This window comes from Plectropomus leopardus, chromosome 18 (assembly GCF_026936395.1).
Source record: "Plectropomus leopardus strain MGB_pleo_1.0 chromosome 18, ASM2693639v1, whole genome shotgun sequence".
NCBI lineage: Eukaryota > Metazoa > Chordata > Actinopteri > Perciformes > Serranidae > Plectropomus > Plectropomus leopardus.
Window position 1 is genome coordinate 15,883,582 of NC_142193.1, and position 21,934 is coordinate 15,905,515.

General features: G+C 47.1%; 1 protein-coding gene across 1 annotated transcript in view; it reads right to left on the bottom strand.

The window, feature by feature from the left end:
* Positions 1–21,934, bottom strand: part of adgrl1a (adhesion G protein-coupled receptor L1a) — a 119,300-nt gene that overhangs the window by 38,208 nt on the left and 59,158 nt on the right. Inside the window, exons 3-6 of the mRNA XM_088091051.1 lie at positions 17,328–17,541; positions 16,128–16,237; positions 861–1,068; positions 376–640 (exon numbers count right to left, since the gene is read on the bottom strand). Coding sequence (XP_087947177.1) covers positions 376–640; positions 861–1,068; positions 16,128–16,237; positions 17,328–17,541 — 797 coding nt within the window. The remainder of the gene's footprint in view (positions 1–375; positions 641–860; positions 1,069–16,127; positions 16,238–17,327; positions 17,542–21,934) is intronic.

The window sequence follows — 21,934 nt, forward strand, 5'->3', positions numbered from 1 at the left end:
TATACAAATGAGTTGATAACATAATGCCACTTTTTTATGCTTTTAAGTAATAAAATCATAAAATGTTTAAAGAAAGAAATAAACTGGTTGTGCAACAATAAAACAAATCAAATATTTACCCTGCTAGTGAAGATTAGTTTTTGGATATGATGGGATTTGTATTTAGGCTTAACCTTTTGCATATAATATTTATGTGACTATTCTTCTTGGCCAACATCATCTCATTTGCCACTGCACCTGTGTAATCTCCATAGTAAGTTGTTCATGTGTGACATGTGACCTTTCGCCTGACTACTCAGATGAGATTTTGACATAATCCACTCCTGCATATATAATCCACATCTCATCCCCTTCTGTGCAGCGCTGCTCTCCCACCTGGCTGACCACCAGTCGTCCGTTGTTGGCCTCGGTGGCGTAGATCACCCAGAGCCCATTCTCATCCACAGCCAGGTCAATGTCTGATTTCCCTCCCCAGCGGTAGGGTGAGGTGTCATGGTAGTTGGCGTTTGTGATGATGGCCTCGCCGCTCTTGATACGCGTCCGTAGGTCATACTTGACAATGTTCCGCGTGCGTTCTTTGTTGTAAAATACCGCACCATCATACACAACAAACCCCGTGCCGTCAACTCTGTTGGGCAACCTGTTGAGAGAGCATCGCATGAGTAGTGCAGATATTCAACAGAACAAATCAATTTATCTCCTCGGCATGACACAAGCCTACAAGATGGCCTCATTGTGAGCAAGCTGACACCACAGTGGGACCGCTCTGCTATCGCCATCCATAGCCACATCAAAAGCCAATAAATCAATACAGCAGCAGATGCTATTTGATCATCCAGGACAGTGGGAGGCGCCCTCACTTGTAGGTGGTGGTGGCTCGGTTCTGTTTGAAGTCTTCCCAGGAGGCGTACTCATACAGCATGTCTGTGCGATAGGGGGTCCAGGGCATGACGTACAGACGGTCCCCAGACTGCAGTGGGTCCTTACACCACGCCCCTGCCTGGTGCTCCGCCTCCTGCAGAGAGCTGGCCGCTTGAACCCGCAGAAGTGTTCCAGGACACACAAATACTGGAGCAGAGGAGGTGCATCGGAGCAGAGAGAAGCAGAAGGAGAAAGGAAGAGATAGAAAATCAAAACAAAGCATTGTAAAAGTGAAAGATATCATGGAGATGGCAGGGGAGGGAGAGGGGGGAGCAGGAAAAGGCCAAAGACCATGGAATATAGAACAGGAGAGAGACGCGGAGGGGACGGAATAAAGATGTGAGTAGATAAAAGTAAGTTGAGAATTGAAAAGGAGACAAAGAGGAGGAGAATGGGGGAGAGAGGGGAGGAGGGAAGAGTGAGGTGAGGCACAATATCAGATTTAAAATGAAGGAACATATAAAAGCTCATTTGTAGAACATCAGCATTGTGGTCGGAAAGCGTCTGGATATGATAAATGGGAGATTTCTGGCTGCCGCCGCGGCTTGGATGTAGTCTCTAATCTAATTTATCTTGGCCTACTTTTTATTTGATTGTGCATTTTCTATTTCAAAGGCCTCTGCTTCTCTGCTCTGCTACTGGGTGGTAAAACAGTAATTGTGCAGCTTGTTTTATTAGGACTCAAATTTGGCTCTCAGTCAAGAGTAATGCCTCAAAGAAAAAAGCGTCCTGGGGTAAAATGTGAGGTTGGCCAGGCCTCCCATTCGTCCACAACGGCTTCACACACCCACATACACAAATATAGACACAAACAACAGTCCCTATTGCAAACAGACAAAGACGCAAACACAAAAAATACATTGGGAAGCCTTACACACAATCCAAACAAGCACACACAGGATTGTCTACTTTCGGCAGGTGGAGGTCATCCACTGGGGAGTGGTGTAAATTGGCTGGCTGATGCAGTGTGTCCCTGCCTGACAGAGAGAATACCCTGGGACCACCGGGCACGTCAGGTGATCTATGAGAAAAGCTGCTGGCATCCTCGCCACTCTGACATCACAGGGGTACCGGCGTCAGAGAGAAAGCGAGACAGAGAGTTGGAGGCACTACAGAATAAAACAGCTGAGGAGTCCCCACGTCTCCTCTGCCAGCTTATTTATGTGGCTCTCTGGCTCGGGGTTGCGACAGAACCAGACACCTGCTGGTCACCTCATGATTGAACGCATCTCTGAACTAATTGGACACTGCAGGGGCATTTGGACACAGATGACATACAGCACACAAGGATGCACACATACCACCCCAATACACACGAGGATGGTGCACACACACGGCAACACACATATGTATGCTGTCACACTGTGACTGTTAGAGTGATGGATCAGCGTAGGCTCAAACTGTCTTGAATATTGCATGGAGTCTGGAAAAGGAGGAGAATCGCAATAGAGAGATGGAGGAGCTTCAGGCTTTTGTAAATCCAGCTTTCTCTTTTCACTAGCCTGTCCTGCTGTCGTGGGTAGTGGCTGGTGATCTGTGGTGCTGGGCCACTTAGATATTAGCCTGCTCGGTCTGAGGGAGTCCAACAGGGAGTGGGACCGGCAGCCAAATGGGAATCTAATCAAGCTCAGGCATAAATAAACACTCTGAATACAAACTCTTCACAGGGAGGAGGCCTGTCATGCTCCATTGTTGAACCAAAATGCTCCCTTGAAAGCAAGGACGCCTGAGGTGTTTGCTTTGCAAATATGAACGTGGGTGACTGAAATATGCAAAATAATGTTCAGAGCAATGGTAAAATCTAGTGTTTTCAGACAGATGAACAATGAATTTCTTGACTAACATCTGTGCCAACTCTCCCTCACACCACAATAAAATGACATTTTTATCAATCTGGACACAGCATGGGTTCGCTGCGAATAAATAGAAGTTGTGCTCCAAAGCATTTCAAATAAAGGCCGTAAAGGGTGAGGTATTATCGCAGCAGAAAGCTATAGAGTGGGGGGAAAAAACAACCACTAAAAGTAGGACACTGCCTCAAAAGTACAATGCTACTGTAAATAGAGAAATAAACAGCATGCAGAAAGCAATACAGCAGCTCTGCATGTAGGTGACCCATAAACAAAGCCAGGAACACTCTGCCTCAAGGTAGAATAAAGGACAAAGAAACACAAACACGCAAGCCTGTTCTCTACAGTCACAAAAAGGATGACCAGCCAAAAAAAAGCATTAATATGAATGCTAGCATCCAATTTATCTGTTGCCACGATACAGTGAAAGTGATATGTATTACAGGATAGTAAAGGGCAGAAAAGCTTCTATACGTATTGGGCCCAATCCCATTTCTTATTAATACCTCTACCCCTCAATGTCAAGTGCCCCATTGCCCCCTGGGAACAGAGTTACAAGGTAGTGACTGAAATCGTCCCCTATGAAATGGGACAACGCTTAAAGACCATGATACGTCTTATTATTAGTAGATGTCAATGGCGTTTACACAGACAGGCGCAACAATGGAAATAATTGTATTATCACAGTGACGTTTGCCATTTACCTAATAAAAATACAAAAGGGTGCTCATGATTCATTCACAATTTAAGTTCCACGCTCTCGATCAATTAAGCCAGCCATCACATAAAAACAACACCACTTCATTACCAGGCCACCAGCAGTCCTCTGTTGGTTAACATTCGCAACATAGAGGTGTAGAGAAAAGTGGGTGTATAGGGATTGAGCGCTATAGTGCCACTGGACTGAGGGCTGAACTTATGGCATAATGAGGGTCACACAAGGAAAACCTAATAGGTCTCCAAAGCTTTACATTATTGAATTTATACTGTTGGTTATACAGTGTGTGAAGATATTAACATGGTGATTCATTTTCACAGGTGTTGTCTTTTTTAACATGAGCCTTCAAGCTTATTAACATAAAGGACATCAGAACTATTGTAAATGTCCTGTTTTTTGTGTTTTCTGATTTAATGCTATAAATATTAAGATCATAAAAGTTTAGATTTTGGGAAACTAGATTGTAAATGATAAATAATGGATTTGATGCACAGTTTTGGAGAAAGACGGGTCCAGTACTGACTCCTGACTGGCTGCAATATACAGCTAACGGACAGGAATGCACTATAATCTATCACAACAACAAAATAGTTGTTGTCTGCAATACAATTTACTCTCACTACATTGTGCCTGCCACAGTGTACCCCCCAAAATACTATATGATTCTGTTCATTATTGCACCTAACCTTCCAGCCCTGTCCCAAATTGGTAGCAGTGTGTACTCTATTGGGCTCATCATCACAATAACACTGCAGCACAGCACACACTAACAGTCACCCTCCGCCTTCCTTCTGTTCCTTATGTTCCTCTCTCTCTTCCCTCCTCTCCAGTACAAACCCTGCCTGGCTGCCGAAAAGCGAACCTCGGTTTATTCTAATGAAACGGTCTTCGGGTGGGCCCAGTGTCAAAGGGGCTCATCAGCGGCCTCTGGGCTGTACACGCAGGCCATGAGGACACAGACATACACACAAATATACATTCACAAAACAGAAACAGTGGCCACGCTTCACACCCTGCAAACCCTGCCTAAGGGGCTTCATTAACTCTGACCTGTGCTTCCCAGCCTTCCCGACCGCCTTCCTGTTTACCAGCTCTCCTTCACTGTGCCTGCCTCTCTCTCCCGCTAACTGTGAGGGGTGATTGTAGCAGCGGGAAGCCGGAACAGCCAAACCCTACCAGTAAAGTCTATAGCACAAGAGGCTATTATGACCACAGAATGAATGGGGTATTAAGCAATAGGCATTAGGCATAAATCTTGAGCTTAGGCATTATCCAAGTCTGGCTAGAGCAGGTTAGCACGAGTAAGAGCCATCTGGGATTATAAGAGATAGTTAGATTAATAGATTAATTCCCGTTTTGGGTGCGGATGGAAATCTTGCAGTCATGATCATCCCAGTGAAGTCGCAAGGCAGCGCAGACACAACACTTCTTTACCCTACAAACTAGCCAGATGGCTAATGAAACTTACCTTATCAGGGATTAAAACCCAGGCTGTAGCTATCATACTCTAGCATGCCAATTACTGCCACACATACAGGGAAATACTGCTGTAATAATTGACTATTTATCTCCATAATCCCTTTCCCAGGCACAGGTCAGCTGTTACTTGTCAATATGAGGCTGCAGTATAAAATGATTAAAGCGCCAGTACTTTCCTGGAAATGACAGTAAATATCTCCCATTAGTGTCTCGCAGCAATTTGTGATCGACTGGTAAAGCAATTAAAAGTGAGCGCTGACAGCTTTAGGCTAAATTTAGACTTTTCATTTTGGTTGTCTTCTGCAGTCCATGGTGTTTTTATGTGTGATGTGACAGCGCCATGGTGATGGTTAATGTACGACTTTGATGATCTAAACACCCCCTGCCAATGGTTGGCAGCTGTTTCTAAAGTGGCGTCCTCGTAGTGTTTGTGTTGTGTTTTTTTTTTCTTTCTTGGCTACAGGGATCTGAGGGCTCTGCTGGCCCGAGCCTTTGCCCAGTCCGCAGTCATGGCCTGCTCACAGGACTGACTGCTGAGAGCATGCTGCTCTAATTGAATCCCACACCTGTTACTGGCAGGTGCAGCACGCGGGCAGCAGGGGGCAGAATGGAGCATGGCATGGTACCCCGTGTCCATGCTGGACAGTTAATGGGCTTTAAGGGTTAGTGTGTGTGCATGAGTGTGCAGTGGGTCTCCTGATGGTATGTTAATGTGCATTCACCAGCCCATTAGTGTGTGTAGCTGTGTCTTACTGTGTGTGTGCGTGTGTGTGTGTGTGTGTGTGTGTGTGTGTGTGTGTGTAGGCATGCATGTGTGCAGCTCAGAGAAACAGAGAGGCAGAGCGAGAGAGAGAGAGAGTAAGAGAGAGAGAAAGAGAGAGAAGAAAGCGTGAAGAAGGATGTGAGCGTGTTCTGTGTGTGCAAACAAGAAGAGAGAGAGGAGTGGAGTAAGAGAGAGTAAATAGGTTATTTCCTGTGAAATGAGAATTAGGAGTGAGTTAATCTGCTGAGGAGTGACATATAGTGACAGCGAGAAGAGAGAAATAAGGAAGGAGACGGGAGGGACTCCCCATTGTGTTTCCGCTTCCTTTTAGACTACAAGGGGGGTCAAGTCATGGGAGTAAAAACACAATACAATACAAACAGCCATGCACAGACATATACACACAGAGACATACACCCTTAGGACACACACAGACTCCCAGACAATGCACGCACATACACACTGTCCAGACAGTGGAAGAGGCAGGTGTCAAAGTGGCACCTTTATCAACCCAAACATTCACCCCAGAGAATACCCTTCACTGAGACCAAAAGCTGGCAACAGCTCGAGATAGCGTCCGTTGAAAGCAGAGTCTTATCTGCCTTGGAGTGAAGCTGACACTGAGTGACAGGAAAGTTGGTCGGGACATGGCTGCAGAGGCTACAGGCTGCAGATACAGAAGACGACAGGGGGGCATACGATACACTGACTGACTGAGGCTTGAGCTGTGGTGTAACAGGAAGCCTGCACGGCTGTAACGTTAGCCTAGCCTTGCCCGCCACCGCCCTGCACGTCCCTAGTCTGAATGCGGCCTCCCAGAGGTGCTGTCTCTCCATAAAGGTCCTGAAAGCGGTTGTGATTTATATTCATGACCACCTGCCTCACACACTCACCTCTCTGTTCTTTGGGTCTAACAATGCAATGGCTTCTGCATGTAGAGTCAATCCCCACACTCTTCCCTATCTCCCTGTGCCACTGAATAGGGTGTCTGCACTGCCTCGGTCACATGACTCTGCTTGTGTGTGGTGGGTCATTCCTAATGAGGCGATGCTGCCTGACTCATCGTCTCTATAGCGACCGCTCTCCCTCTCCATCTCCCTTTGCCGAGCGATTCTTTGTGTTTTCCTATCACACGATGCAGTGGTTTCTCACTTATTCTCCCTCACTTTCCCAAATCGCAGGTAGAGAGCTGTTTGTGTGAGCGATGGCTCTGTCCTCGTGTACCCCCTCCCACCCCACCCTCTATAGAAATACCAGGATTGCTCACAGTGGTCTTACACTGCTTCCTTCTCTTGCCTCTTTTCCTTTAGAAGCAAACAGACTGGAGGTGAGAAAAATATGGCGGACACTAGTTGGTCCTGTCAGCAGTGATAAAGGAAATACTGTAATGATGTGGGTGGTGTACTCTGCTAGACTGTCAGCGAAAAAGGGTGAGAAAATGGACAGAGGGACTGATAGGAAGAAGGAGATGCGGCTGACGCCGACATAATCTTAAAATAGCCTAACAGCAGGTAGGTCGACAGAGTGTTGGACATTCATTGAACAGGATCTCTTGCATGTGACATCATCACTGCGCGGTGCACGTCATCCCAATCCAAATCTGTCAATCAGCTGATCAATCAGTGAGGATTAATTGGACACACACGGACAAGACACAAGTCTGAAATGTTAATTCAGCCATAAACAGAGAAAGGAAGTGTGTTTAGCAGCAGTGGAGGGATGGATTAAGGTGGGTAAGGGCAGGAGTGCAGACAGAGGAGAGGGGTATTCATCGTAGTGTTAGTGGGAGGAAGAGTAGTAAATAAAAATAACCAGTTGGGTGAGGCGGAAGCAGGAGGAGGAGGAGGATAGTTTTGTAGCTTGCTATTCCACCGCAAGCAGGGAGAGTGAGCTAAAATGGCTGCTTGTGGTGGGAGAAAAATGTGAGACAATGATCCATGTTAATGAAAAGCCATGGACACAACGACAGACAGGGGGGGTCCATAAACCAGTTAATGGCAGCCTCTACAGGAGTTAATTCCTCCAACATATGGATCCAGCCATGGGGCCAGACAGGGAGATGGCTGAGGCCGAGACAGATGTGAGTGCGGGGTTCAGAGAGAGTTGAGGAGGGCGAGGACCCCAGGAGATGGAGTTAAGGCTCATTGGGACTGATGGCCACTATTCTCACCGTGACCTTGGGTATGGGTCAGGTCTATCTCTCCTCTTTAAGAGGCTGATTGAGGTGCCTGGCCATGCTGATTGGGGCTTTTTAGGAGGAGTGCTTGTGGCGAGGCCCTGCTGTATCGGAGAGGCCATTACAAGAAGCTGGAGCACTTCCTACAGGGTATAAACCTCCTTCCCCCATCCCCTCCCCCTCTGGAGCCTCGCTGAACACATAGGGAACCAGGATGTGTATGGGTATGGGGGGTTGGGAGGGAGAGGGGGCCACAAGTTCACAGTGCATGTGCAATAAAAAGACCAGAAATGTGGCAGTGAGGAACTGTAGAGAGAGAGGGAGAGGAGAGGAGGAGGAGGAGGAGAAAGAAGAGTGTAAGAGATGCTCAAAAGAGCCTGCAGCTGCTTGTGATGGCCAGATGTGATCTGAGAGATAAACCAATCAGAGGAAGGCGAGAGGAAGAGAGGGAGAGAAAGAGAGAATGGGAGACGCAAGAGAGAAAAATAAGAAGTACGGGGACAGTGAAAGAAAAAGGAGTTAAATGGAAGTGTGATTCGTTGAAAGAGACAGAGACAGAATGAGAGACTGAAGCACCTGGAAATGGGATACTGTAATAATGAGCAACTTTGGCAAGTTACTGTGTGATCTTAACACGTTTTGCTTTGAAATTACAGCAACGACAAACTTTGAATCAGTCCTGAGAAACAAAACAAAAATAGAGGGAAAGAGATACAGTATGGAGAAACAGAGTAATGTAAAGAGAGAGAGGATTTTTTTCTTAGTTCTGGAGGGGCGAAATGAGCTGAAAGATACTTGAGAAATGTAATGAAAATGTGGATCGTCAGGTGTACGTGAGGCAACAGTGTGAGATAGCTTTGGAAAGGGATGGAAAAAAGAGGAGAGATTTGCCATCCATGAGATGATATGAGCGTATGTCGTCTGTAAGTTTAGGCTGAGATGTGCTACTTCGTACAGGAAAGGAATGGAAGTTATTTTCTCGTTTATCTCTCATAGACACTGGACTGACCTCCCGTGATGCCTTTTTGAGTGTCTGTGCGAGTGAGTGTGTGTGCGTGCGTGTGGGTCAGGCTGGTGTCATCAGAACCAAGGAGGAAATCTAGAAGGATTTTAGAGTTTTTTGGTTATAGTTCAAAGAGAGATAGAAGGAGAAGGGCAGAGGAGGCGATTAGAGATCGAGAAAGAAAAAGGGAGGGATATCAACATCAAACATGACCACTACACAAGGTGCCGGGTTAGGAGGGGATATGGGGGGAGGAGGGCAGACAAGGGAGGAGGAGGAGAAGGGAGGAAGGGGCGAGCTGTGGTTGTTATGTTCATTGTGGTCTTTACCTTTTTGATCCACTTCTATTCAAGCATCGGAAAAAGGAGAAAGAAGGAGATAGGAAGATAAAAGAGAAAGACAGTAAGGAAGAGAGAGAGGGAAAGTGAACGAAAGAAAAAACAGGTGCAGGAAAAAAGAGAAAATTGAGATTAAATAAAACGCTGTCCTTTCTCTCTCTCTCTCTCTCTTTTTTTCTTTTTAAAAAAAGCATGTTATCTGTCTGTGCTATGGTTGGCTACTCAGAGAAAGGATGGCTCAAATGGAAAATGAGGAGGGGAAAATGGCCTGACCTGGGTTTAAATCCATTTCCATTTCATTTCAACTTTATCAATAATCCCCCCCAACAACACAATCCTCCCCCAACCACACACTCTCGACCCCACCTCCACCACTCTTATTGCCACATCCCTCCCTCTCTCCCTCCCTTACACCCCAAAAATGCAGCTCCGGGAACCTGTTGGAGAGAAAAACTGAGCGATAGTATCTGTGCGCCGGAGTCCACTTGAGCTGCGGAAGTAAACAAAGAGTGGGAAAGGTTGAGAAAGAGATGGGAGGATGGTGGATGTGAAGGTGGCGGTGAGGATGTCTCTATCTGTGGCTAGTTGCCTTCAGAGGGATCGCTGAATCCCTCTCTCTCTCTCTCAAAGTCTGTGTTGACATTACAGCAGTCCCTTGATCTAAAGAAAGCAGTGCTTTTGGCTTTGCTCAATTTACAGAGTCAGGATGCTCGCTATAGAAGCCAGCGAAAACACTCAACCCATCGACCGTCCAATCAATGGGGAGCTGCCGGCTTGCCTGGCCGAGGCTGGCTCATCAAAGAAAAAGAGAACAAACAACAGGGGAAAGGGAGGGCTTGACAGAGTGGAACGTCTCAGAAACACAGAGAGAAACCAAGAGACATGGTCGGGGTGAAAAAAAACAGGGTAGAGACAAAAGAGAGATGAGAGGAACGTCTACAGCAGGCTCATCACATATGAATCAATAGGTTGTTGAGTCACACCAAGGCCTCAGCTGAATCTCACAGGTATGGCGTGGCCCCCCTGCCACATCCATGACGCTGTTTGGCACTCGCTTGTGTCGCTCCTCTGGGGAGGACCGTGAGCAGCTGGAGGCTCGAAGGACAAGCTTCTCAGCTCCGCCTTCTGCATTACAACACTGACACACGCCTTTTTCACTGTGTTTTCTGAGGCGCAAGTGGTGTGCGAGTGGATCGTCATGTCTCTCGGGGAGACACGTGTCAAAAAGGCGCGTGGCTGGTGGATCCCCGCTGCGGGCGTGATTGTCGTGTATGTGTCGCGGGAAGTCTGATGTCCCCGGGGAGCCCTGTGAAATTGTCACGACACCTTGCAGGGTTGCCAATAAAGAAAGAAAAAAAAGGTGAGAGCGAGATAGGGAGAGATGTAAAGAGACAAAATTTAAAAAAGGAAAAAAAGGGAGCGTTAGCAGCAGTAGCCTGATCTGTGTAGGGGGTGGCCTCACATCTTGGCAGCGATACAGCAGAAGCGGCATCGGTATCAGCAGCAGTGCTGATCATTTATCATCGTATTGCCGAGATCAAACTGGACAAACAACCTCCATGAGGACCTGGGGAATGGGAGCCATTTTCAGCCTGGAGGGGTAAACATGGCAAAGCTATGAATGCGAGTCCTGTGAAGCTGGGGCAGGGGGCAAGAAAGCATTACATCCCCGCCACCAACTGTGAGTGCAATCATTAGCTCCAAGGTTAGGGAAGAGGGGGAGACCGACCAGAGAGCATCCAGAGCTTTCATCCTCTCTGAAACAACTGCAGGGGGTGCATGGGAACACCAGAATACAGCAACGCTCAAACCTTTTTTTCACAGTCCGCAGAGCTTCATGTAACTGTGTCTTCACAATATATCACCCTAAATCAGTGGGGGAATGTAATGCAGGACATTCATCAATTACTGTACTTTATACTGTTACTCCACTATGTTTCAGAGGGAAAAATTTGACTTTTTACTTCACTACATTTATCTGATGGCTTTAGTTACTTTACAAATTAAGATTTTTGCAATAAAAACATTTCAAGGATTCCTAAAAAAATGATTTTTGTTATACGTGAAATTACCAAACAGTTTATACAAGTACAGCTGCAACAATTAGTTGAGTCAATCAGTTAATTCACAGGAAATTGCCCACTATTTTGTAAATATTTAGTAGTAGTAGTACTAGTAGTACAAGTATTTTTAGTATTATTGTCTGTTTTTAAAACTTTGATTCAAGGTTGATCTTTTTTATACAATTTTGATTTTTTTTGTGTTTGTGTTTTTCTATATTTTTTTTTTAATTCGGAAGTGCTGGCTGTTATTTTTTATTATTTTTATTTTTTGGGGGTGTGGTCACTTTTTTGGATACTTTTACTTTTCTCACTTACTTTTACTTAAGTACCACTTTCAATGCAGGATTTTTACTTGTAACTGAGTATTTTCACAGAGTGGTATGAGAACTTTTAACGCAAGTAATAGGTCTGAATACTTCTCCCACCACTGCCCTGAATGATATAAATGAGTATGATATTCTAAAGAGCAGGAAAATGATGTGTGTGATGCACAGCAGTGACGTGTCAGGAGAGAGAGATAGAAAAAAGACAGAAGATTTCTTCAGCGCTGCAGAAAGGAAGAAGAAGAATACGGGCGGTAGAAGACTTCATTTCTTCCACTCTGGGTTTTTCCTGAAAAATAGACACTAAGCACAGACACACAAAATCATCACACGTACCTCAGGAAACACACACACCGACAAACAGAGAAAAAAGAGACAGAAACTCATCAAACTGTCCTCACAGTGAGCAGGAGGTTAGTTTAAGGCCACCTTGGTTGTTTGTCTGATTCATTCAGCATTTCTCTTTCAGGGCCCTTTTGAGAAATAAGCCACTGCCCTCTCTCCCCTTAATCACTCTGCTCAGCGCTCTCTACAACCCTATCAATTACTCCCACACTAATGAGTACAGCTAGAAACACACACTCTCAAATACACACACGCACACACAGTGTTGGAGTACTGCAGGACAACTTAGCCTCCTCTGTCTCTTTCACGGCTCTGAGAGATAGCGTGTCCTCTCCAGCTCCTTCCGTCCTCTCCCTTCTCTTTTCTCCTTCTCGCATTTTTCACGGTAAAGAGTCATCCCTTTCCACGGCCCGAGCAAAGCCTCCTGCTTCTCATTCACCAAACATTTATGAGCCCCACGTCTAATTGTGCCCCTATACATATTAATAGAATTTCATTTCCAGCTACATCAAAGTGTTCTCTCCTCTCCTCCCCTGAAAACTTGTCACATTACAATGCCATTATTCCTCCGACTGACAAACTCTTCCCAACAAGTCCGCTATCGTTTTTGGCGGCTTTGTGTCCAAAAAGCAATGTCTCGTAATGAATAGGCAGCGCTGAATACATTTGCGGGGAAGAATCAATTTCATAAAGTGAAACAGTGGCAGAGCCACAAAACGCAGAGAATATGGAGTTACCTAAGAAGCTCTGCAGAATCCCTACTGTACAGCCTGAGTAGGCGCTTTTAAAGGCAGTTCTTCAGCAACCTGCGCTGTGCATATCAACAAGATAAATCACAGCTGATGAAGTAGCAGAGGCGCAACACTAGGTCTAATGGCTCTGGCATGGCTAGCATGGATGGCCCTGAATGGAGAGCATTAGGAGTCAATAATGATGTAGCACTGTGTCCTGGAGGAGCAGGGGGGACAGGTAGAGTTCTCTCACAGGGTAGATTTACTTTGACTCAGTGTACATCTGTGCTAAGACTGCAGTGTAGGGTTTCCACTGCAGTAAATACACGCCGCAGCTGTGTGCTTGGATCTGTGATGTCTTAATGGAATCCAGCAGTCTACAGCAGGCTGTGACAGTGCAAAATGAGAGTTGTGTTGAGCCGTTTTGTCTTGTTCTGTTCTTGCTGGCAAAAACAATGCTATGTGGCGGGCAGGCCTCGCAGGGCTTTTTGGCTCGATGAGATACAATTTGACTTGTTGGTGGAGGTTGTATTTTGCCAAAGCGATCCCACGCACAGCGACAAACACACACGTTCCGGACACTTGTTTGAGCCCGGCCGACAAAGAGGTGTGTGTGTGTGTGTGTGTGTGTGTGCGGGCTCGGCTCTGGCTGTCACCTCACCGTTTCAGGTGACTGGTAACATGGCGGCTGTGTGACACGCACATAGAGGGCCCTGTCATACGCTAAGATCACACACGGCCATCAACATGGTTGCACACCATCTCAACTGCTTTGACACACAACCTTAACACATCATCTCTCTATTGTTCACCTTTTTTTGTTGAGACAAGTGATGAAAAACATGCGTCAGCCTTGGGTGATGCCAGAGTGCCCAGCGTTCCCAGCCAGACGTGAACGATGGGGCATTACCAGAGCGATTAGCAGCAGCAAATTCAATTAATCTTGACAAATCTCTGCTGAGGCAGAACTGAAGAGAGCAACGCGCCCCCTCTCCTGGTAATTAAAAGTGGCCGACTTGAGTGGCGTGTGGTGCGACGGTGACTAGGTTTTGGGATGAACAGTTCCAGCTCTGAGTCTGAATGTGTCAGGTCGTATTTACTTTGTCAGATGAAAACAAACACGTAGAGCAGCCCGCAGTATAAGCTGTGTAGAATACTTGTGCGTGCATACTATTTCTGTACGGGTGTGTGAGCGAATGTGTCGTGGTCGTGTCTCTCCGGCGGAGGAGAGTGGCAGAGGACAGGGGTAATTGGCTCTTCTTTGTCACCTCAGACAGGCAGGACTTTTCATCACAGAGGGATCAGCTTGCAATTTTCTAAGCCGCCCCATACTTCAGATGCAATCAACAAAGTTTTTTTTCCAAACACGGCGAGGAAAAATGCAAGTCAGCAGCTATTTAATCATCCCTTTGATTGCCTCGTGGAGAGAGAGCAAGCTCCCTTGTGCAGTCAGAGGAGAGAAAAAAACAAGGTTAGAATGCACGAGGAGAAGAAGGCAGGTACAAATAAGTTACCTTTACCCTCTGTGGACACATAGGACAGCAAGCTCCAACACCGAACTTCCAAAGAACTAACAAACAAAGTCACGCGCCTGTAGAGGGTCAACGCTGTGGCTAACATTGACTGAGAGACAGGTGAACAGAGGGCAGAGGAGACTCGAGAGGAGCACTTGTTGCCACTTGGTAGGCGGCAAAGAAAATATTCACACCAGAGAATAATCCCCAATGGCAGGAAACTCAGTTAACTTCTTATCTGTGACTGTGGCTGCAACCTGACTCGACAAAGTCTCTCAAAAGGTAAACCGAGGGCACAAAAGCGCAGAGCAGAGGAGAGGCAGAGGCTGAAAGAGGTGCTTGGAAGTCCCTGAGTTTCTCTGAGCCTTGCCATCAGAGCTGGATGGTTAGGTGTTTGAGTATTTGTCCCACCTGTAAAAGAAAGAAAACGACAGAGACAGCAAAGGAGTAGAATGATAAGATTGATGGACAGGGAGTAAAAATAGAAAAATGACAGAAAAGGGGCGATGCATGGAGATTAAAGGACCTTCGAGCGAGGATCGGAGGTAAAAAAGGAAATATAGAAAGAGAGGACATGAAAAGAGGTATGATCATAAGCAAAAGGAGGATGACTGAGAGACCCCAGAGAGAAGACATGAGAAAGAAGAAGAGAGCAGAGAAGGTTAGCGGCTTGGCGTCGACTCGAGCCCGTGGCTTGCCACAACATCTGTGCCTGAGGAAAAAGCATAAAGAGTGACCCCATATCCCCACCCTGATCAATCAAACAGCCCCTGCACCCCAAGAAGACCCACGTCTCCCAGTTACCCACCATCCCAACACCCCTTCCTGCACCCCAATTCTGTGTCTGCCCGGCGGAGGGGAGTGCCACCGCTCCTCCCCTCCAGCCAGGTGTTCCTGCACAGTGAGGGGATCAACGCTGAGAGTAATAACACATGAGAGGGAGGAGGGGAGACTGAGCGGAGATTTTCACATGAACGAGGATCAACACAACACCACATAATCCTTTCTGTGTCTGCTCCTTTGGCTGCGTGCTCTTGTTTGTGTGTGCATGCTTGCTCAGGGGAGGACGAGTCACAGGGAGAGAGAAAGAGAGCAACCATGTGTCCCCCTTTTGCGAGAGTGAGGTAGTCTTTTGTGTGTGTGTGTGTGTCACACCTGCCATGGAGCTCTGAGCAGTGCCGTGAGGAAGTCAGCCGTTACCATGGGGACGTTAAAATGTGTGGCGCTCCAGGTCATGTGGTCTAAAATAAACCCTTTTGCTGTTTGTGTTAACATTCCTATTGTGAGGTGCGGCACACACACAAGCCCCCCCACCCCCTTCCTCCGCCTCCCAGTCTCACTGCGCCCAATTTTAATTTTTATTGGAAATCAGAGGGACAGCAAAGGTGTTTGGCAGCCGATAAAGGCAGTGGCATGCCCCTGGGTCAGTCAGTGTGTGAGTGCGGGGCAGTGTGTGTTACACTGCTGTGATCGCCAATAAGGGCTGACCCCGCGTTTGCAGTGGGTGTGTGTGAAGTGCTTATCGGACCCTGTGTTGCCTTCCCCCATGTGAAAATCCCTCTCAGCTACTGTTGCGTTGCTCTGTCGGTGAAGAAAAAAAGGGTTTAGCGCTCTGTGCGAGCGTGTGCATGTGTGCGTCTGTGCATTGGAAGAGAGACAGAAACGAGAGACGGATAGAGAGAGAGAGAGAGCAGGTGAGGGTGACTGTCTGTCATGTTTTGATTGTGTTGGGGAAAAAAAAGCCAGAGAGCAAGTGTGCATGTGTAAGTGTGAGAATGTCATTTATCGAGGGTTTTTTTGGGGGTAGAGGGTTCAGGTGGGGGGAAAGGGAGGGATGGGAGGGGCGGTGAATGGGGTGAGGGGTCGGGGAGGTGGGAGCGGGTGACCGGGTCTTGGTACTCACTGTAGGGGACACACTCGTACTGGATCTCAAGGTACTTGTAGGTCCCTGGGCAGGGGTCTGGGAACACGTCCGACCCTGCTACCACCACACACTGGGTGCGGTTGTTACACCTGCGAGAGGAGAGAAGAAAGAAATGAGAGAAGGGAGGAAGTAAGTGATAAAAAAAATGACGAGTGCCATTGTAAGAAAGACAAAGAGGAGTGTGTGCAGAAAAAAAAAAAGAAAACATCTTCAGGCTGTGAAAGATTGAGAGAACGGTAGGGAAGGGAGTAATTTCACACTAGACTAGATCATGTGACAGCTTCACCCGAGGGGAGGTGGGAAACAGAGAGGGAGGAAGGGGGCAGGGGGGGAGGGAGGAGGCAGAGAGAGGGTGAGTGACGTAAGAGGCTCCTCTCCTGGGGGATTGTGAGTGGGAGCAATTAGAGGTGAGAGAACAGGGAAGGACGAGAGGGGCTAAAGCAAATACACCACACGCACCAGGAAAACATTCATATGCACATAATACCTATATCTAAACCGCAGCGCCGCATGCCTTCTCACGTTCGCACACCCCGAGAAACACACACACACACACACAAAGTGATACACACACATGTACTCACTCATTCTCATCACATAATCCTCCTCTATCCAGCTTTTAGCATTTCTCCCCTGTGCTGTCTCTCACTGCCTTCATATCTCAAATCTCTGCTGAACTCACTCTATCATCCCATCAACTCCAGCAGTCTCTCTCCTTCCTTTACCCCCTCAGTTCTCTCCTCCGCCCCCTGCCACTTCCCTCCCTCTCTTGCTCTCTCCCCAAGCTAGCACCCTGTGCCTCCATTACATGCGTGATGGATAGCTGGGAGAGGGCTTCCATTGATCTGTGCTCAGAGGAAGCAGATGCTGAGCGCAAACACCCAGAGCAGCTGTAGGAAGCCCTACAAACACTCAAACAACAAACTGAAATGTACACACGCTCACACGTGACACGTACACACTGCCATGCACGTGCACGTCTCGCCGAGATGCAGCAGCGTTCCGCACAGAGCGAGGATGCTGAGTTCAGTATTTCACACAAGATATCAACACCTCAGGAGGAAGAGCAGGAAATTCTGGACGAATTATGTTGTGAAATAGTATCTCATTTCCTCGGCCAATAACAGCCTCCGACTCTGTACAAACACACGCACAAGATCCAAACAGATCAATAGTTACCTCTGTGACATTATCTTGAAGGCATCGGGCAGGTAGCACTGCACATTCTCCATCTGGAAGGGATCCGCGTCACAGATCTTGTCATCGGTGCGGCCGTAGTTGGCCGTCTCAATCATGATGACATCACTTCCAGGGCAGCGCAGCTCGATAGGGTAGCCTTCGCACGCCAGCTCTCGACGCATCAAGCCGAAGGGCATCATTGACCGGCTCAGAGCTGGAGTGGAGAGAGGGAGAGAGAGGCAAAGTTATTGATAATCCAATGAACCTTAATACTTTTAGGAGGCACTTTATTATTCGACCACATTGTAAATATGATGTGTGGTATTTGACAAGAGCGGGGGGGTGAAAGAGGTTCCTATTGTCCTCATGTAAAACACAAATTAGCTATTATCGACTCGCCTTCGCTGAGCAGTAATGTTTCAGCACTGTTGATACGCAGCCTGGCAATCCGGTTTTCACATTGGAACATCACAGATCACACATTGGCATGATGGATTTGCAGCCATACCAGCTTCTCCAATAAGATATTGCACCACTTGTGAAACAAACTGTGAGAGTTTCAAATGCTAACAAACTCCTACACACAGCCAGGCAGCAGTGTATCATACTCATCCCCACACCAGGGAAGAACTGTGTGTCCTTCCCAGCATCCTCCAGTCTTTTCCACCTCAATGAGGTGTCAGAGCCTTAGGAGAGAGGAAGTAATGGCAGAACAAGCAAAGAAAGAGAATTAGTACACCTGTGTACACCTTCACTTCCAGTGTGTACACTATTTGCACACCCACTGCTGTTAATCAGCCATCTGAGAGGCATGTCAGTGCACTGACGTGGTCAGCAGCGGGGCTCTGTGTGAAGCAGGGGCGGCAGGGACAGCGGGATGCTCAGGGTTAATTGCTGAGCCAGGCTGAGAGGCATGAAAGAGGGCTGCAAAGAGGCACTGAGAGAGACACTTGTTGTCTCTCCAGCTCTTTCTACAACTGCATACCTTTCCAACTTCTCCTCAATATACTGCCTCACACACAAAAGAATAACAAAATGGCTGCCGGCTTCTTTTACAGCACAGGTGGAAGCAGGGGCACGGAAACAGAATGGAGACAGAGTGAGTGATCTGGCAGTGAAGGTCTCTGTAGCACTGAAGGACAGCCAGTGGGAGCCAGTGTCTCTCTGTGCTGAGACTCATGCCAGCCACCGTGAGAGCTGCTGTCCATGGTCCTGAACTGACAAAACTTCTTTTGGGAAAATAACCACCAAAGTGTTGGAGCTGCATCAGAGAGGAGTAGGTGCGGAGCTGTCCGCTGTCCTGAAGGAGGAGAGGGCTTTGACTGAGCTCTCCTCTCCATTGTCAGTGGGGAGGATATGACACATATTAGGCTGACGGTGGACATACTGCCAAATCTAACCACAGCAGTGCTTGTGCCACTTAAGCTGGGTGGAATTCAGATGTTTTTTTATAAACTGAGGCTCTCACTGCACAGTGCCCCGCCCCCCACCAGACGGGCTGAGCAGCAGCCGAGGGCACTGAGTCAGCCCCTCTCTCTCCCGCTTCTGTTAGTGCTGAAACCCACAGAGCGAGGCTGTTTTCCCCTTCCTGACACTGAGCTAGCACTGCTTAGGTTTCAGCCGCTGTCCATTCAGTAGGAGTGCCCATCTGGGTCAATGTCAATGTCAGTCATCCCCGACATGCTCCGCAGCGGTGCGCCACATGATTCACTGCCATCGGACTTGCTCATATTTCTAAATGCCACCCATTTATGCAGCAGGGACTTGAGTTCAGTTGTGTAACTAACGCCATTAAGGCTGAATGACTAGCACAGACAGACTTCAAATCCTTTATGCCTCGCCAGCATGTAGTGCCAGTGCCAAATCACAAAGGCCTAGATGCAAAAGCGCATACTAATTAAAGCACACGGAGATGCAAACAGCAGGCGAGGCCAGACAAACAAATCCACACACAAATGCAAAAACCCACACAAGCAAATTAGCACATACGCAGACGGACTAGGCAGACGAGCATGCGCGCTCACAGTCGAGCATGCCTTACATACTCACACAGAGCTCCAGTGTCACAGTGGGATTACAATGCATAGTGTCAGTGTGTGGCCTTGTTCGCTTAACTACCCTGTGGTGTAAGTACACAGCGGCGTACAGCTGGCCGGCGATTAGAACCACACAGTGAGTCAAGAGGAATGTAAAACTGAAGGGGGCCACCAGGAGTGATCACGCTCAGTCCACTTAGCCCCTATCAGAGGGGGCAGACCACACGTTAAACATACTTACAAACCAAACACACTTTATATGGTAACTATTTCTGGCTATTTAGAGCCAACTACTGCCACGCTGCTGAGCACTAATACAAACAGCTACAGTGGAAAGGCTCAGCTCTTGGGCTAAACAGCCCAAGGAGCCAGTGCATTTCATTTCTTGGCTGTTTGTTGAGTTAGAACAAGGCTGTTTCGACAGTGCAGAATAAATATGGATAATTTCTGCTGTTTTTGATCGATAATGGCCCGTTTCATTGCTGGTGCTTATGCTGATCAGCTTGTGTTTGTGCAGATAATTCCAGCTTGTTACCATCACTGTTATGTGTGGTATATCGCCTGTAGCTCATTGACTAGATAGTGACATGCCCAGTGTTTATTCAGTCAAACCGAGCTAACTCTAATCAAGGGAGATGTGTTTTGAAGTAAAGGCTCAAACTAAATATAATGAGTCTATTGAATCACAATGATGTACAAAAATAAATAAATAAATGAAATTCAGCAGTCCAATCTGAAGCAGGGGATGCATGAACCCAAATCCCTTCCCTTTTTCAGGCTGGGCTGTTACAGTATATATTTAGCCATAATTGAGCACAGCCATTATTGAGCCAGTACACTTCAATGGTGGCAGCAACCATGATAACTAGCCTATTTCTGGCACCACTGGAACTCTCTACTTCTGCCATACTGTATCACATTTCACACCTACATATTTCACACCTACGCACCCACTGTTTGACAAGATCCAGGTTTAAGGTGGAACTCACGGTGTAAATATGGCAGCATGCACCCTATATACCGATTTACGCAGAGATTTTTTGAATGGTGCATTCACAAACAAGTGTGGAACTTAACTTCGGGGATTCAGTGTGTGTGTGTGTGTGTGTGTGTGTGAGAGAGAGAGAGAGACTGTGTGTGTATGTGGCTGTGTGTAAGCCAGATGGCCTGCGGCCTAGCTAGAGCTGTGGCTGGCTCTGAGCTGAGCTGAGATGAGATGAGCAGAGGATAAGCTTGGACTGGCCATGGGCTACGATTGTCCTTCACTCTGCAGGAATCCATTCAGGTTTCAGGGTCTCTTCAGCCAACGCACACACAGATGCACACACGTGGCCATTTAGTCGTGCCTGTCATACTCTTAATAGCTGGATGACAAAGTGTCTTTCTCAGCAGCAGCCATATGTATAGGTGGATCTAATCCCTCACTGTGGGACTATGACTCATCTCCCGTGGTATATAAAACTCTGTTAATATCTGTCATCCACAACAAATGGTTACCAATTGTCACACACACTGATAATGATATGAGCCAATTTGATAATTACACGAGCTGATATGTATGGAGGTGGCAGTGTGCAAGAGGCAGGGCTCTCTCTCACACATGCAGCAGACAGGGGCCTGGTGTCACTCCAGGGCAGCTGGTGTGAGTGGCCGAACGGTTGGCTTCATAATAGAAGCTCCATATAAATTAAGAGCAAGAGAGAGAACTGATTGGATTTGACTCATTATCCTCACACAGTAATTAAAGCCTGAGGGTGGATGGATGCTTGGACCCTCAGACAAGAACATCATTTTGCAGAAGCTAAGCCAGTCTTTGCAAACACTCCATCTTTTTCCACCATTACGGGTCACTCTTGCACACACATAAAGAAATGTTTGCCAACATCATTTGGAGATGAAAGGACATGACCTGCAACCACTAGCTGTGACCAGCACTTGAGAAAAGTGGAAGGAAAATGTGGTTTGTTGTGTCCAAAACCACTCTGTAAAAGTACATTCAGAATTCTGAATAGTCCACAGTATGAATAGACATTGAAACATGTCCAAAAAAATGTTCCATCCTCAGCAGCGTGCTTTCAAGCATAAAAGCACTTTGATTTCAATGTCTCTGACAATTTGACCCTGGACTGGTTTATCACAGATGCTGTATAGTGTGTTATCTCAGAAATAATTGAGTGAGAAGGTCTGGCCTTGCAGGTAGCCAGAGACTGCGATAGCGACTTTGCAATTGAGTCACAATAAGAGATTATACTTGTGGAGCTCTGCGGCCCTAAGGCTGACTTGTTAGCTGGATGGCTGACTGTCTTTCGGGGGCCGAAATGTGATCAGCCCCTTTTAGCCCCTCTGTCTGTTCCAGCAGTCATCTCCTAATGCTACTCATTAGCATAGCGCTGAAGCATAGTGCCAGAGAACATTCTCGCCAAGTGGTAGTTGAGACGCTGGGCATGCTTCTGATGAGGTGAGGATTCTTGTTATATCGCCGTCCTTAAAATGAACTTTAAGTGGCATTAAGGCTAATAGGTGAGTATCCTCTTTTTGCCCAGGGTGGAATATTAAGAGTATACTGCATAC